A 17088-nucleotide genomic window follows, 5' to 3' on the forward strand; every position below is an offset into this window, starting at 1 on the left:
GCTAAGTTCTCAATTTGCTCTAGATTTCATCTTGTTGTTCAAAGGACTCTGCTCACTGGGAAACACTGCTGGCAGAGATGTAAGCCAGCATCATTCGCTCTCATTTCCCAAGCATGTTTTCAGGAGACATGAGTCCATTGCTATCCCCTAGTTAACTGAGACCTGTGCCCTTCATCTCTGCCACCTGCAACATCGTATTCCTCATGAGGATTTAGAAGAAAATGCAGGATTTGAGTGCACATGAAGGAAAACTGAGTTGAAATCATGCAAACTATCAAAATAACAATGCTGGGCTGGGCAGATAGCTTGGTAGTCCTTTCCTTGAGAAGCACTACTTCCTTATTTTTTTGTTTTGTAGTCTAAGTGCATAGCTTGGTGGTCTAAGTGCATGCCTGGCAAGTGCAAGGACCCAGGTTCGATCTCTGGTACCACATGCTGCGTTGGCCCCAGAACCATGGGCACGCTGTGCAGGCCCTGAAACCAGGTGTGGTAGTGCATGCCTGTAATCCCAGCACTGGGGAGGCTGAGACAGGAGGATCACTATGAGTTTGAACAGTTCATCCTAACAAAACAAACTCCTTCCCCCAAAACCATCACCACCACCAACACCACAATGTTATCTGCAAGGCCAGAAAAGAGTGCCATTCTCAAAATGGTCTTCAGCACCACTGGGACTGAGAGGAAAGGGGGCTCTGCCAGTGTATGGGACCTATGCCACATGTTTGCCCTTCTTAGATGCATCATTACTGTAGTCTTGCTATGAATGTGGACTTTGACAGAAGTAAATCCGTATGTCATAAGCCACATGTTAGTCTCTACAGATATTTTATATGAAATTTATTTTCAGATTTCAGCTCTACAAAATTTTTCCTTTCCTCGAGAAGCACTATTTCCTTATTTTTTTGTTTTGTTTTTTGCATTGGGTACCAGGTATAAAGGGTCTCACTACATAGTTCAGACTTGTAGTCCTTCTCCTGTCTTCAGCCTCCCAAGTGTTGGGATTTCCTTGAGAAGCACTACTTCCTTATTTTTTTGTTTTGTAGTCTAAGTGCATAGCTTGGTGGTCTAAGTGCCACCACGTCCAATCTCAATTGCTGTCTCAGCGCGCCATGGAGGCAGAGTCAGCACAGCACAATGAGAATCGAACCCCGAGCGCTGCACTCTGCATAAGCAAGTGCTTTAATCCACTGAGCTATATGGCTGACCCTATTTCCTTATTTTTGATAGTTAATGACATTTCTGTTTTTTCTTTGGTTGCCAGGAAACTCACAGCTGAAACTGAAGTATTATTAGACTACATATACACTATTTTCTAAGTGTCTAGTTATGTTATCCTACTCAGTGGTAACTGAGTACTTATTTTTATTTATCTTTTTCCTTACTTTTGTTTGATTTTGACATTATGTTATTACATATGTTTGTTTCAAATCCTCTGTGGAAAGAGGAGGATAAAAGCTGACACATAAATATTTCTCTAAGCTTTTCATCCTATATCAAATAGAATGCTTTATATTTATCATGGAGTGTCTTTTTTGGATTCTCTGGTGATTAAGCCCCTTATGTTCTGGAAGAGATTTCATAAAAGCTGGCTACATATCATCACTACATTTTCAGCAATAGGGAATCCATTCTGTTTTCTTTCTTCAATTTCACTTTTGCCAATTCCATTATGGCTAACAAATAGTGTCGCCTTTAACAGCTCTGAATGCCACTAACAGGTATCAGCAGTTCTTTAATCTCTATGCAAAGCAAACATCAGCTTGCTATGAGAGTTTCTTTCCTGAAGAAAAGGCCTCATGGTAACTGCCAACCATATTTACACAGAAAACCAAGTGCATAATTCTGCAATCTCATGCTCATTCTTTAGTGAAATCTGGGTGTCCCTGTGTCAGTTACCCACCTTCCCAGGCAGCAAAGTTCAAGGGCTGCTGTGGGAGCTCAGATCCCACCACTGCTCTCTCCATCCTCTTCCCGGCCACAGCAGGAGGCCTGGAGAGGGCAGAGGCAGCACACACCCCACACCAGCTCTCTGCACGCTCATGGCTGCATCTCTCACCCAGCCTCTACTCCAGAGTCCACAAGTTTCCTTACTTGGTTTGCTCAGGATCCAAAAAGAGACCTAGATCTTTCCTGAGCATAAGCCATCTTACAAGCCCCCATATTTATTTATGTGCTGAAGGAAAATAAAACTGAGAAAGTAATATCTTGAGAGTCAGAAATGCAGATGCAGCCATCCTTTCACTAAGAAACTGACAAGCTTAGTATAGTCCTCAATATTTTCATTAGGTAAACCTTTGCTGATAAGAGTCACATGTTGTTATTTTTAAAAAACTATTTATAAAGAAATACAGGGGCAATACTTTACAGACTCCTTATCGCTATCTAGAATGTGATGGAATAACCACTTAGCCAACGTTATAGAACACGAGCAGAACATTTGGTTCACATTTAATTAAGGCTTAAGGGATAAAAGAGCAAAGGAGCAACTGGAAAAGTCAGAGTATGTTTTCTTTTTGTCCCAAAGAAACTCAGGAAGGGTTAGAAGTTAGGAACCTGAGCTGGAGACATAGCACCTGCCTGGCAAGCATAAGGTTCTGAATTCAATTCTTGGTACCACCCCCCAAAAAAAATACCAAAACCAAACAACAACAACAACAACAATACCACCTTCAGGGACCTAATTTTCTTATTAGGACTTATACCTTAAGTGGGTTGGAAATTCTTTCCCCAATTTCAACATAGATCTTTCAATGCTTTAGGCATTTAAAAAAATACAACTGGGCTGGCCAAATAGCTCAGCAGATTAAAGCACATGCAAGCAGGTGTAGAGGCCAGGGGCAGGATTTGATCCCCTGGCCTGCCATGCTGGCCCCACCCCCAAGGTGCACTGAGATGGCAGTTGAGACTGGGCATGGTGATGCACGTCTGTCTGTAATCCCAGCTCTTGGGAGGCCGTAAACAGGCAGATCACTACAAGTCCGATCTAGTAGGGAGACCCTAAACACCCTGTAGACCCTTCCCTAAAATACAAAAATAAACAAATAAATAAAATTTAAAAATGCAACCTATCAGGTTATTTTCATATGGATCCAGAACTATCTTTACACTTTAGCTTTTTACCAAATTGGTATCTGCAAAGTCTTTCTTCTGACTTACCCTCATCATCTCTGTCATGGGATGCTGCTAGATGAAGCCTTGTGCTGTACATGAGACGGCTTCTGACAACATCACAAACACCCACCACACAAGAAGGCACCACGCCGCACTGCCAGGCCTACTCCTGGGTGAGTTAAGATGCTACCGGTGCACACTTGAGAAGCCATCACACGGAGAGATGGGGGCTGAATTCACACAAGTTGCCATTACTAAACTATTTCTACATAGCTACTTTACTCTGCAGGAACCACAATTATTTGTTTCTGATTTTAGGAAAAGATTGACTTAATGTTATGGTAGAGAAACAGAGAAATAAACTGCTTTTAAGGAGAAACCAGCACAGGGTTAAAGCCAAATTTTGTCTTGAACAGATGATATTTCAGATGGCCACACTATTCCAGATGCATCAATTTCCTTGAAAATCCAATCCATATACGTGCATATGCTGTGCTGGCAGGAGGACTGACTGAAATGGCCAAAACCCAAGAGCTAATATTCTTTTGGCCAGAATAATGCAATTATTATTTTCCTAGCTATCAGTCTAAGCACACAGAGCCATCTGTTATGCAAAGCAAACATACACATCTCAATTACAGAAAATGCAGTTGCCTTGACAGAATTTGGATTACACCACTAACCAGGGCTGTAAAATGTGTTTGGAGCTAGTATATAATGGATGCTTTTCAGGAGTTCCCTAATTAGCATTTACCTGCTTAAACTAATTATTCATCCTTCTTCTTTACTGGCTTATTAAACTTTGCTGGATACTCTGCACAACACAGATGAATGTGGGCACTGGAGGACAACAAGCAGTGGCATCTCCAGCGGTACACAGGCTGAACAACAAGCTACTGCACCATTTCAGAATTGGAGATTCTCAATACTTGGTCCCAGGAAGATGAAGCTGGGGCTTAAAAGCTATACAAAAGCAGGTATTTCAACAAGACACAACAATACTAACAGTGAACCATGGCTCAGTTTCTATCACTGGGTTTCTTAGAGTATATATGAAGTAGAATTACTCTCCACCCTGCACTGTGTGTGCTTCAAGGAAGCGTTAATGATCGCAGCCCTTATTTGGATTCTCAACAGTAAATAATCAAATTTGGCAGTATTCCTCCTCCTTCGCCAGCCCTCTCGAGTGCCAAATCTCTCTATTATTTCCCAGTGTCTTTCCTAATTTAGCTATTACCCAGAAAACTCACTAAGAGCCAAAGGATTCCAGGCCTGCTGGCTGCTTCCTTAGGACTATGACAGCCTTCCAAAGCAATGGGTCGGCATGGGTTCTGCTTAAGAGGAGAAAGGTGAATCTTTATCTTTAGCTCCGAGGGGCAAAAAAATGAGAAGTGGATTATCCCACTTGGCAGATCATCACACACAACAAAATCCCTCCCATTCAGGCTGTGTTTTCCTCTCTCCAAACCAGCAGATGAAAAGGGTCAGAGCTAGTCAATCACCTGTGCAGGCACAAATATCCAGATGTTCAGCATTTTCATGGAGGAAACATCTGGATAATTAGCTGAATGGCAAACTTTATTCCAGATATTTTGGCATTCTGTAGATGCAGCTTGTGTCTTAGAATCCAGTGGGACTCAAATTTCAGTTTTCCAGGGGAATATCAAGATCAGTCAGGATTTGTCCCTTACCCCATCAGACTCCATCTTCTTTTCTCCTCTCACAGACACATGTGAAGAATTAAACAGCAAACCATGAAAGGATGTCTTATTTTACAAAATTATCTTACAGCATTAGGGAGCATTTGCAAAGGCAGCAAAATCTATCCTTGCTGGAACCACCCTCAACACATTTTAATGGTCTCTTTCAGCATTTCTTGACTCCAAATGACTCCTGCCATTGTGTCAGCTCCCAAGGTAATGCAGGGTACTCCATAAACATCCGGTAATAGGACACAAGGGAAGCACTATTAGTGTGTCCCTCTCCTACAGGGCACAGAGGTTTCAAAGTTCAAAACAACTGAGGGAAGAAACTTCATTTGTTTCCAATAAATTAATAATGATCCTTGGGGGGTGGGGAGGGTAACTAAAGTTTTTGAGCACAAGTTTATTCTGAACATTAAATGCTACCGATTTCTCAGTGACAGAGAGAAGAGTTTGGGAGAATCCATTACATAATAAGTTTGATAATTCATGCTAAGCAGAGAATCCCTTGAAGAAGGAACAACACGAGGCTGACTGAACCGTCACGGTTGACACCAAGAATCTAAATTGTTCAACTTACTTGTGAGAGGCCTAGGTAGATGGAGACTGTTTCAGAAATGTACAAAAATTTTCCTTCTTGGTTTAGTGCAAATACAAAGCCATCCAGGGACTGCAGGGAAAAAAAAGCATATGAATAGGTTAATAAATATATAATATATATTAATAAGAAAACTGATACAAAGCAACACATTGACTTTAAGACCATATTTCTTCATTGGTAACAAAAGTCTTCAGATCTTTCAGCATTGCATTATACATGAACAAATTAAAGGCCTGAATGAAGAAAAACAAACTTTTCTTTATTTCAGGGACTTCTTTATGTCTGTGTCATTTTGATCAAGATACATTATATTCACGTACAAAATAAGGTCATGCTGATTTTATGAGATGTTGTCTTTATTTTTTGGGATTCAGTGGTTACTGAGATTAAATCAGCAAGGTTCTCTATTAAATAGCTGAACACGAATGGAAATTGTAATGAAATAAAAGAAAAAATAGGTTCCTATAGGAAGATCAAGTAAAATTACTACTACAACCACTACAGACATCAATAGTTTACTAATTAATAAGGGGTTACATCCTCCCCATTGCTAGTGCCTATTGTGCTAAAACAAATAGGAAAACTTAGTATATTACAGGTAAATATTAATGGGCTGAAGCCTTAGAAACTGCAATCTTGTTTTGCAGAACTCTAAACTTTTACCTGATAGATCTAGCTTCTATTACAACTCCTGAAAACAAAAGAAGAATGAAAGAATAAAAGGATGCTACATAACCTCTATAACAGCTGAGACCACAGTGCACCTTCCCAAAGGGAGGGTCACATTTCCAATCCAATAAATTGCATAAATCATCATGGCCTCTAACTACAACACAGCACTCGGGTTGGGAATACATTTGTTCCAAATTTTTGCAGTCCAAGTGCATTTCATATTCTCATTGTCCTCGTGTCTTTTGTCTTGTTTTATTTATTTTTAACGAGGTAGATTGTACAAGTGCTGCTTGCCCAGGAAAAGAGATTTTAAAGATTAGTGATGTTAACAAAAGCCAAGAATTTGCAAATGCAGGAAATCTGTGTAGCGAACAAAATATGTGGGAAATTTAAATAAATTAGTGACATGCATCTTTAAGTACAGAAAAGTGGAAGAAATGTGTAAAGTTCTGATAATAAGTACTCTTTCAAAACCCAGAAATAACTTCATTCTCCTTAACTGCTGAAGTTGTTTTAAAATAAGTGTGTGTGTTCAAATGCTATGCCTTGAATGTGTTCCCCAAAGTCCCTGTGGTGAAAACTTAATCTCTACTGCAACAGTGTTGAGAGGAGGGGGATTGAAGAGGTGACTGAGGCCAGAGGGCTCTGCCTTCGTGAGTGGATTAACTCTTTCCACCAGAGCAGGTTAGCTGTTCTAATAGTGAGTTCCTGGGGAAGGGATGAGCTTGTCCCCTTCACCCTCTTAGTGCCCACTGCCTTCTGTCAGCAAGAAGGCCCTGCCTGGCTAGACATAAGCACCATGACCTAGGACTTTTCACCCTCCAGAAGAATAAGAAATAAATTTTTGTTCTTTACCAACTACCCAGTCTTGGTCATTCTGGTATACTAACACATACCAGATTAAGATAATGAATTATATACACATATATATGAATATATATATATATATATATACAAAAATATAATTTTCATTTTTCCCAACCCCTCTTCACTGCCCCACAATGGTCAGAGACTCTGGGTGGCACCCAACCACATTCTACAATATACTGCATTTTGACAACAATTCAAAGGCATATTATATTGTGTCACAAAAGAACAAATTATACAAATGGCAAATTTTTGGTGAAGATAATAACAAGTTACATTTATTAAGCAGGATGTCCTAAGAAATTTGCATGTATTATCTTTTTTAGATTTTCTCAAGAATCATATGGAGTAATTATATTATCTACGTTTACATACAGTGCAAATAAATCGAGACAGTCAAGTTAGGAAAGCTAATTCTTGGTTTGGAATTTGGATTTTAATCTTGAAAGTCAGATTCAATAACTATTCTGCTTCCACTAAAAATAAACATTCTCTAACTGATATGTGTGAACGAATGAAAAGATAGATACTCAGAGCCCTTATGAAGTTAAAATAACTAATTAGAAGCATCTTATAGCTTTTCAAACAGCATCACATATTGTGGAATGATTTGCTTAACAATTAGTGGCAGCAGGGAAATGGGATGGCAAGAGAATTTCTAAGTCCTTTCTACCAGGGGCCACCTAGTCACCTTTGTTCTCTGTATTTCCCCTAGAACCTCTGAGGGGCACAGACACTGTCTCAGAGAAGTGGCTTTCTTTGACAAAGCTGCTGAAGTTAGAACCTGCAACAGCAGAGAGTGCCTATCTCACTCTTCTCTCCTTTGCACTGGTTTCACTGTAGTAGGGACCAAAGCATAGGGAAAGAGGGTTCCTTCCTACAAGTGTGGGAAGGATCTCACTTCCACCCATCATTAACTTAAACAATTTGCCTCTGGAGGATGACGCTTGATGATAAAGACCTTCCCCTTGGAGACAAGGGCCATGTTAGGTTTTTCATTTAATCTGAGTGCCATGGCATGGACGGTCACAGAGAACTGACTCAGCCATCTTCTCACACCTTCCCATCCTGCTCCTGTCCAGGGACTGATGGCCAACAGAGATCCCAAGAGATCTCTGGGGAGTAACAGAAGGCTCCTTGGGAGCAGAAGAAAGGAGCTGGCATATAAATAATCTCTGGCAGACTAAATCCTTATTATCCCAGTGAGGAAACTGAGGCACAGAGTGGCTACATGGTTGGGGAAAATTGAACAGCTAGCTTGAGGCAAGGCAGAATTTAGTTTTCAGCACTTACATGATATTAAAGCACTTACAATCTTGTATGATGCTGGTTGGTTTATTCAACTATCAGTGAGACTGAATTTCTCAATGGTAGGGACATGCCTTTGTGTTGCAAGTAACCTAACTGTTCACTTAAGACTTATTTAACCCACTTCTGTCTAACCACAGTGCTCTCTTCCTTCATAACACATACACCATAACAATTAAGAGGATGGAAATTGTTTTCCGAGAGTACTGCTGAAGACATTATTAGATTATTTTCATATTTAGACACCAGAGGTCTCCAATATCCTTTGGGGTTTCACCTGAGTTTTGGAATCTCAGGGTTAGAGAGGGAGGATGCTTTTACAGCCTTCCCAAACACTTAGCACTCTCCCTGAGTTGTTATGGCACTGCCATCTGCACATATCCTTTACTTTCCCACTAACTGGGATTGTGACTTCTAACACAGACTTTAACAGGAGGTTAAGACCTCATGTACATATTAAAATATTAGAGGCGATTTGGGTGCCATCCATGGAGGAAGGCATGTCTGGAGGCTAAACATCTGATGCTATTAAGCAGTGGCCATCTAAGGACTGGCCGGTTGTGTCTGGCAAAATGAGAGGCTTTCACACATGTTCCAATTTCCTAGTGAGATTAAAATGAGTCTATGTCTACATGACACGAAAACAGCCAGTCAATTCAATTAAAAATAACAGCCAGTTTGGTAGGGAGAAAACAGCTAGTCACATTACTTGTTAGTGATTGCAGAAGTTAAAAAAAACTTAGTTATTTTTCACTTTTATGCTTATTATTTTGGTCAATTATATCTATAGTCTGAGATATACATCCAGAACTCAGGTTTTATTACTTTTTGAATAAGAAATGGGAGGTGACATTGGGCCTAAAACTAATAGGGAAAGTCCCTCTTCACAGAGCCATCAGCATCTGGTCCCAGGCTATCCCTGTGTACAATTAGTCGTATTCTGCTTCTTAGAAAAGTTTGAGGCTACAGGGCCGGTCAAATAGCTCAGCGGATTAAAGCACCTGCTTACACAGACACAGGGGCCAAGAATTCGATGCCCAGGCCTGCCCTTCTGGCTCCGCCCCCGGGGTGCACTGAGATGGCCGACTGTGACTGGGTATGGTGGCACGTGCCTATAATCCCAGCACTTGTGAGGCTGTAAACAGGAGGATCACTATGAGTCTGCTCCATGCAGTGAGACCCTGTACACCCTGTCCTAAATATAAAAAAGAAAAAAAAGTTTGAGGAGTAGCATCAATATTGGTTTCATGTGGGCATTGAAATTTAAAGAGGTAGGAGGAGAAAGGAAATATTCAATCAGCAGTCTTAGAAACCAAATCTTATTAATCTGAAAGTTCTGTGGAAGTTTTTTTTTTTTAAATTTTGAATTGAGAAAGCTGTTATATACTGCACTACTAAATCACTGCAGGCTACTTTTTAATTTTTTTTTAACTGCCCACTGTTTTCAACAGGCACCAATTAAGATTCTGGGGTCAAAAGGTTAATTACATCTTCTTACCCACTATGTAGAATTTTCTGATTATTAACTAAGGTTGGATTAAGATGAAAAAGAACCAACACAAATGTTAATGCTAGTCCCGCCTCAAGAATATTTATTATAAAGCCATGCTGAAATCTATCTGCTTCCCTCAAAGCAGATGGAGAAAAAAATCTTAGAAAAAACTGTAAAACACACGTTTTAAAGATATACAAGTATCTGATTTATCAAGACAATTTTCTTATTACTGAAAACAGTTCATAGCCATCCAGACAAGGCTGATAGGAGATTTCCTTTGTTACATCTCAGTAAGTCTATGATGTATACATGCAAGGAAGGAGGCTTGGATACAGAAGTCAGAGCTACAGCATCTCTGAATAATAATGCCTGTAATTATAATTTATATCCCCTGACATCAGTGTAACATAGAAAGAGTATAGCCCAGTTTCTTAACCACGGAAGCTGAATGAATGCTTCTAACAGTATTTGTCAAACAATGAGATTATTTCCTTGCAGACTATGAAACTAACTAAAGCTTCATGATTGAAGGTATACTAATGTTTAATGCATTGTGCTAAATGGATTTGTATTTGTCAGAAGAGTTTTGTCTCTGCATTCCTTTTTAACGCATATTCTCTTGCAGCCAAATTTCTTAGAGTGAGATTTTTCTATGGTGCCCTGCTAGGGACAATGCTTGTGCATGTAACCACTCTGGAATTAGTGATTAGTTCTACATTCTAGTGAAGAAGGGGGAAAAAAATCACCCTAAACTCTTTTCCTCCGACCTAACTCCAGCTAGAGAGAATTACCAGTAGGCTAGGTTATTTTAATGACAGATTATTTTAAACTAAGCCTTCACCATCTGTTCCACCCCCTAATTATGAATGCAAAAAGAACATATTTCACAATTACATCAGTAAAAAAGTAAGATATACATGATTTAAATGCTCGCATGTGCTCCTTGTCCAATGTGCCTTGCATCTGTGATGTTCTTCTAACTCAGGTTGAGGCTGCAGACAAAATACCTATGTGTGGTAGAGTGAGTCTCTGACAGCCTCCCCTCTGAAGCTAGAGTTCTTTGCTGTTATGACATAATTCTACTAGGACAAGAGCAGAGCCTGAATTTAGGCACTATGCTTATCAGACATTAGATATAAGTATTTTATGAATGCTAAAATGCCTTTGCTGTTACTGAGGAAAACCTCTAAGGGAAAACTGCTCCAGGGAGCTGAGCAATGGGTTGCATCAGGAATAAGCTGGTCTGCTCTTCAACCACATGAACTCTTGGCCTGCTGTGTGAGGATCAGCCTCCAAGGTCCATCTGTCTACTATTTTGGCATCAATTATGGGAGTTAGAAGGAAAGCAATTTCTTAAGTTTTCTGGCCTTTGGATGAAATCACACTTTCATAAAGCACATTAAAATGCCACACCGCCCTCTGCTTGTGCTCCGGAGTGGAGGCTGCACGGCTCAGGCACACAGGAGGGCTCACAGCACCTTCAGAACTTTGCATAACTTGAACTAGACCCCAGAGTGCCCTTAGGTCTAGGGGAAAAAAGCCTCCCAAGTTTGATTTTTATAATCAGACTTTTAACAATATAGCACTGTGCTGAAACAGAAGCCTTATTTTCAGAACCAGGAATCTTAGACAGCATATTTTTTTCCAAGTGTGTGAAAGCATACATCAAAGATTGGGGCTTTTCCATAACCTCTAAGTGTCTCCCTGAGCTTTCTCTTCCTTTCCTTGTCTCTCCAATGAATCAATAACACTCAGGATAGCCCAGGTTTAAAGTACCAGGTACGCAAAGCCATGTCACAGCCCCAAAGTGGACTAGTTGGGTCAAATTTGAGAATGTTTTAGCATTTAAAATATTCCAGAGAAAACAGAGACACCTCAAACAAAATATTTTTCCTAAGAATTTCCTAAAAAATGTACAGCTAAATATCTTAGGTGAGAAAACAGTTCAGAGGGACACAGATGGCCTCTTCAGTTCTTAGAGGGAAGGTACCAGAATAAAGAGAGAGTGACCTGGTGAAATGTTAAATATAAAAAGAACAAAGACACTGGCTTTCTGAGCCAGGAAGATCAAGTTTTGTTATTAAAATTCCATTTTGTGGGAGCTGTGTATCAAAGTGCTGACCTTTTTTCTCTGGGATGCTGGTTCAAATCTTATACGCAGCCTTGAGGGATGCAGATTTCTTGATTTGAACATCCAGAAAAATGGACAACAGGTTCTCCTACAAAGACAGTGTACAGCAACCAGAGGAATTGTATGTGCTTCTCAGCCACCAGAGGTGGCTTACAGACCCCACATTATCTATGGCTTGTCCTTGGGGATGGAGGACTCTGCTTGGGGAATAAGTGACCATGTGTGGCTCTCCACCCCTATTGCCTCAAGGAAAGGATTCCCACTAGTTATTTAATGGCACAGATATTCACTGAAATGTTAAATACATCTCTTTTGTACACACGTGGCAGATTAATTAACCAAGTTAGGTCCTTCCAAACCCAAGGACTAATTCCTCATGGCATATCTTCCCCTCTGAATTTAGAGTTCACTTTCACATTAAAGGAGGAATTTCCTTCTTTGTACAAGTAATATAAACAATCCATTGCTCTGGTCCTGAAATGCTCAAAAATTTCACTGTTTTCCCTTAGCAAGACACATGGTGCTTTGTCACATGTAGGGTGCCAGGTGTCTTTCAAGTTGGCATTAAGCAAAGTAAGACAAAAGAAAAAAGTCACAACTGGTATTTGCAATTTTGTACATTACCAGAAAATGAGGACTATAATACATATGTGTGTATATATATAATTATATAATGTAATTACATATTGTATAACATATTACATATGAAATATACTTGTATACATTGCATAATGTACATTATGTTTATTATATACTATTATAGGATGCAATGAACAATGCTTAGTTCCTCAACACCTATGAGGGTAGAGGGTAGGAAAATAACATTTGTTAGGCAACCATATAGGTCACAGGTGACATAGATATTACTTAATCTTACTTTACTGATGAATGGTTCAGAGAAGTTAACCATTACCTGGTCTCACAAAACCAATATCTGGCAGATACTGAAAGAACAATTGTTTTAATTCTTTACCCCCTTCCTGCTGGGAATTTCAGATGTATCACACACTGATACAGCAACATTGAATTTGTGCTTCTTCCAGCATCTTTTTCCACATAAATAATATTCATGCTCCTCTTGTTTAGGGAACATGTGTGGATTGCTTCTGAAAACAACTATTGAGTACTTCTATGCACCAACCATACACCCTGGGTGTCACAAAGAGAAGGGATACAAGGTTGCCACTTACACGTTGTGCTCTTAAAATTCATCTGTAGGATCTATCCCAAGGAAATGAGTGAAGTTGAATATTAATAAAATATAACAAAGGGCCTCAAGGCAAAGGTGTTTTCCAGCTTTAAAGGTATTAATAAAGTAACCTGAATATACAGTGTGTGTGTGTGTGCGTGTGTGTGTGTGTGTGTGTATGTGTGTGTGTGGGGGGGAGGGGTCAGTCTGCGATTACCCAGCTTCATAGCTCTACCAAGCTGACTTTTACTTGGAAAAGTCATGAATCATTGGATTTTGTAAATGTGCACCAAAAGACCACCAAACCTTGAAGAACTCTGATATCTTAGAAGATGCTCGTGCCAGACATGGACAGGAGACCTCCTAGCTACTAAAGGATCTTTTGGAGAACCACACCTCCCAACAGGAAGCTGTTATTGATGTCACACAACACACAGGTTGGCCAGAACATTAGCCATATATCCTATTACAAAGTTTTTCATTCAGACTTATAGATATGCCCCCCATGCCCAGTAACACATATCCCTTTTTATATGGAAGTCAAGGTGAAAATGAAAGAGACTTCACAAATATTTATCATGCAGCCATGTTTACCTAGAGTTTCATCCTCAGTGTTGTTAGGCAAATCCATTTTGATGTTTCTGTTTTAGCTTATTGTGATATGAATCTATTTACTAGGCAGTGGGTAACTTTAAAAAATAGGCTTTTAAGAGAAAATAATAAATGCTTTGTACATGTATTCCTTGAGGTAAGAGGCTTGTGTCAGGGGTAGTAACAATGATTACAAACCCTGCAATGAATTTAGCATATTAAAAGACCATTTAGAGACCTCAGATATTAATCCAGTACATTCATGTGAGTTTCATTTCTAGGAACATTTTATTTGTATCTCTGGGGAAAAGGCATAAAAAACATTTGTACTGAAAGGAATTTGATTGTTACAAATGTAGTTTAGAAATTCTGGTTGGAGATAATGCTTGGACCAGGAAACACTTCTATGTTAATTTCAAGAAATCATTGTAAGTGTGCTCTCTGTTCTTTATTTTATATATCATTCACCTAATTAATAATTAATATTTAGTAGACCCACATAAAGCTATAAATCTGATGAAACAATAATAGAAAGTAACGTTTGGTTCCTGAAATCGACAATGCTCAGAATTGTTTCTGAGATCTTTCTTGAGTAATTGCATCTCTTCTGGGCCCTACATTTCATAATATTGAAATGCTCAAATTGGTTTTCTGTGCATTCCGAATGTTTAGAGGCTATGTTGCTACAGTGCCTTAACTCCAGAATTTAGCTCCACATGAAGCCGAGATACACATTTATGGGAAAATCAATTATTCTGATGGAATTGAGACCTGGTCCTGAATGAGCTCAGGATAAACAACTTGGTTTACTGCTTGCCCTGGACCTTGGCTGCTTGACTGACCTTCTGCTTGCATTTCACAATTGGTGGCTGAGTCTAGGTGAGAAGCACAAGCATATGTTGCTTGTCTTCAGAGCTCTCTGCCTAGTTAGGCTCTAAGCAGAAGATGCTGCTTCTATCCCACGTGTTTAACGGCCTACCACAAGGGAGGCGCAAGAGCTTTGGAGTTTTGCTATTTGCTCACATACTTGCATGTGTTCAAAGCATAACAACAGATGTCACGGTAGATGTCTATCAGAGAAACTCTAAAAGGTGTCAGTTAAAGCACAGCAAGTCAGCATGGGAAATCTGCTGGGGCCAAATCTGCTAGGTGTACCTTAAATGCCAGTCAAACTTTACACAATGAAAAATACTGGTGCTTGGCTGTAACCATCCTGGCTTCTTCTGTGGCTCCATTCAGGAGGGACATGAAAGGACTGAGCCAGCCTAGGGGGTGGCATGAAGGGATCAGTAAAGAAGAGAATTAAATTCTAGTGCTTTTCACTAATTTACCAGAACAAATTCTTTTTTTTTTTTAAATATGAAAAATGAGAATAGTGCCCTTTCTCTTTCTAATTTTATTTCAATGGCTGTCCTGACCAGAAGAAAATTCAATGTAATCATGGAACACAGGCTAGGTATTTTATTTTGTAGATTGCCAGAAGTACAAGGTGCTTTGACCAAAATCTCCACGGAATCTTAAAACTGAAATATTTTAACTTACACAAAATCTCGGGGCTGGGGAGATGGCTCAGTGGAATAAGTGCTTCCCTGGCAAGCACAAGGGCCTGAGTTCAATCCCTGGTTCTGCACCCCCCCAAAAAAACCCCAAGCCCCCCAAAATCCCTAAAAGTTGTACACACTCATAAGGTACCATGTGATGTTTCAATACATGTATGGGTTATATAATATTTGCACCAAAATAAGCATTTGGTCTCGAATATTTATCATTTATTATATAACACTCAAAATACCTTCTCCTAGCTTTTTGAAATATATAGTACATCACTGATATTTATAGTCACCTCTGGGCAATGGTATTCCAGAACTTCTTAAACCTATTATAACTTAGTGCCTGCTGATCAGCTGTTTCCCTCTCTCCCTACTGTTGTTTTGCCAAGTTTTTGTAACCACCATTTACCTCTTAACTTCTATGAGGTCAGCTTTTTTAGACTCTACATGAATAAGATCGTATGGTACTTGTCTTTTGGTGTCCAGCTTATTTCACTTAACATGCTGATATATACTATCATCATGTGGCTGCAGATGACAGGATTTAATCCATTTTTATGCCTGAACAGTATTCCATTATACTACGTGTACCACATCTCTTTAGACTATTCATCAGTTTCTCGGCATTTAGGCTATTTCTAGGTCATGGCTGTGGTGAACAGTGCTGCAATAAACACAGAAGTACAGATGTCTCTTTAATATAGTGATTTCATTTCTTTAGACTATAATATACATAACTAATAATGGGCTTGCTATATCATATGACAGTTATATTTTTAATTTTTTGAGGAAAATTTATACTATATTCCATAATTATTATACTAATTTATAGTAATTAGCAGTGTGAAAATGCTCTTTTCTCCACAGCCTTGTCACCAACTATTTTCTTTTGTCTTTTTGATAATAGCTACTCTTACCTGAAGAAGGTATTATATCATTTTGGTTGTGGTTTGTATTTCCTCCATGATAAGTGATGTTGAGCATTTTTCACATACCTGCTGGCCATTTGTATATTTCTTATGCAGTGTCTTTTGAGGGCTATGCCCATTTTAATCGATTTATTTATTTTTACTGCTATTGAAAATTTTTAGTTTCATATATATATTCTGGACATTAATCATTTGTCAGATGTTCAGTTGCTAAGTATTTTCCCCAATATGTAGGATATGTCTTCATTCTGTTGATTCTTTTGTTATGCAGAAGATTTTTAGTTCTCGATAATCTCATTTGTTTATTCTTTCTCTTACTTCCTATGCATTTGGGATCTTGTACAAAAAACGTTCTCGCCCATTTCAGTGTGTGGAAGTTTTCACCCTATGTTTTCCTCTAGCAGTGATTTTTAAAAATAGGAATCATATTACAATATTTAAATTGCAGTGGGATACCCATCTCTGACAAAACTGAGGTTATCTATAGATAACGTAAGTGTAAAAGTAGCTGAAATGCAAAGATAACGTCTGAAATGACCCCCTTGAATATAAAATCTGATATGTTACTGTGACTTGAGGAAGAGCAAGGATGTGTGTGAGCCGTGAGAATGATCTGGCGTCGCCATCACCACACCTTTCTGATTCACACGCCATGGCAGGAAGCACACAGGACAAAATACTTCTCTGCTTTAAGCTCATATGTCAAAAAATTATTAATTCTAATTTTTCCTTTAAACCAGGTGCTCAGATTGCTTTAAAATATTCAAAATTTTGTATTTTGATATTGTCTTGAAGCAGATACTTTCTAATGTAATGGATCCCAGATGTCAAAAGACAAATTATATTCAATGCATGAATCATCACTAAATGGTCAAGTTTTTCACAAACAGATTTGTCCTACAAATGTTGAGATTCCTAGAGACTTAGTTATAGATAAAATA

At 39.0% G+C, this 17088-nt stretch overlaps 1 protein-coding gene across 1 annotated transcript in view; it reads right to left on the reverse strand.

Annotated features, from left to right (window-relative positions):
• Positions 1–17088, reverse strand: part of Npas3 (neuronal PAS domain protein 3) — an 812688-nt gene that overhangs the window by 267917 nt on the left and 527683 nt on the right. Inside the window, exon 5 of the mRNA XM_023721834.1 lies at positions 5395–5484. Within this exon, the coding sequence (XP_023577602.1) occupies positions 5395–5484 (90 nt within the window). The remainder of the gene's footprint in view (positions 1–5394; positions 5485–17088) is intronic.

This window comes from Octodon degus, unplaced genomic scaffold (assembly GCF_000260255.1).
Source record: "Octodon degus isolate 3935 unplaced genomic scaffold, OctDeg1.0 scaffold00086, whole genome shotgun sequence".
Taxonomy (NCBI): domain Eukaryota; kingdom Metazoa; phylum Chordata; class Mammalia; order Rodentia; family Octodontidae; genus Octodon; species Octodon degus.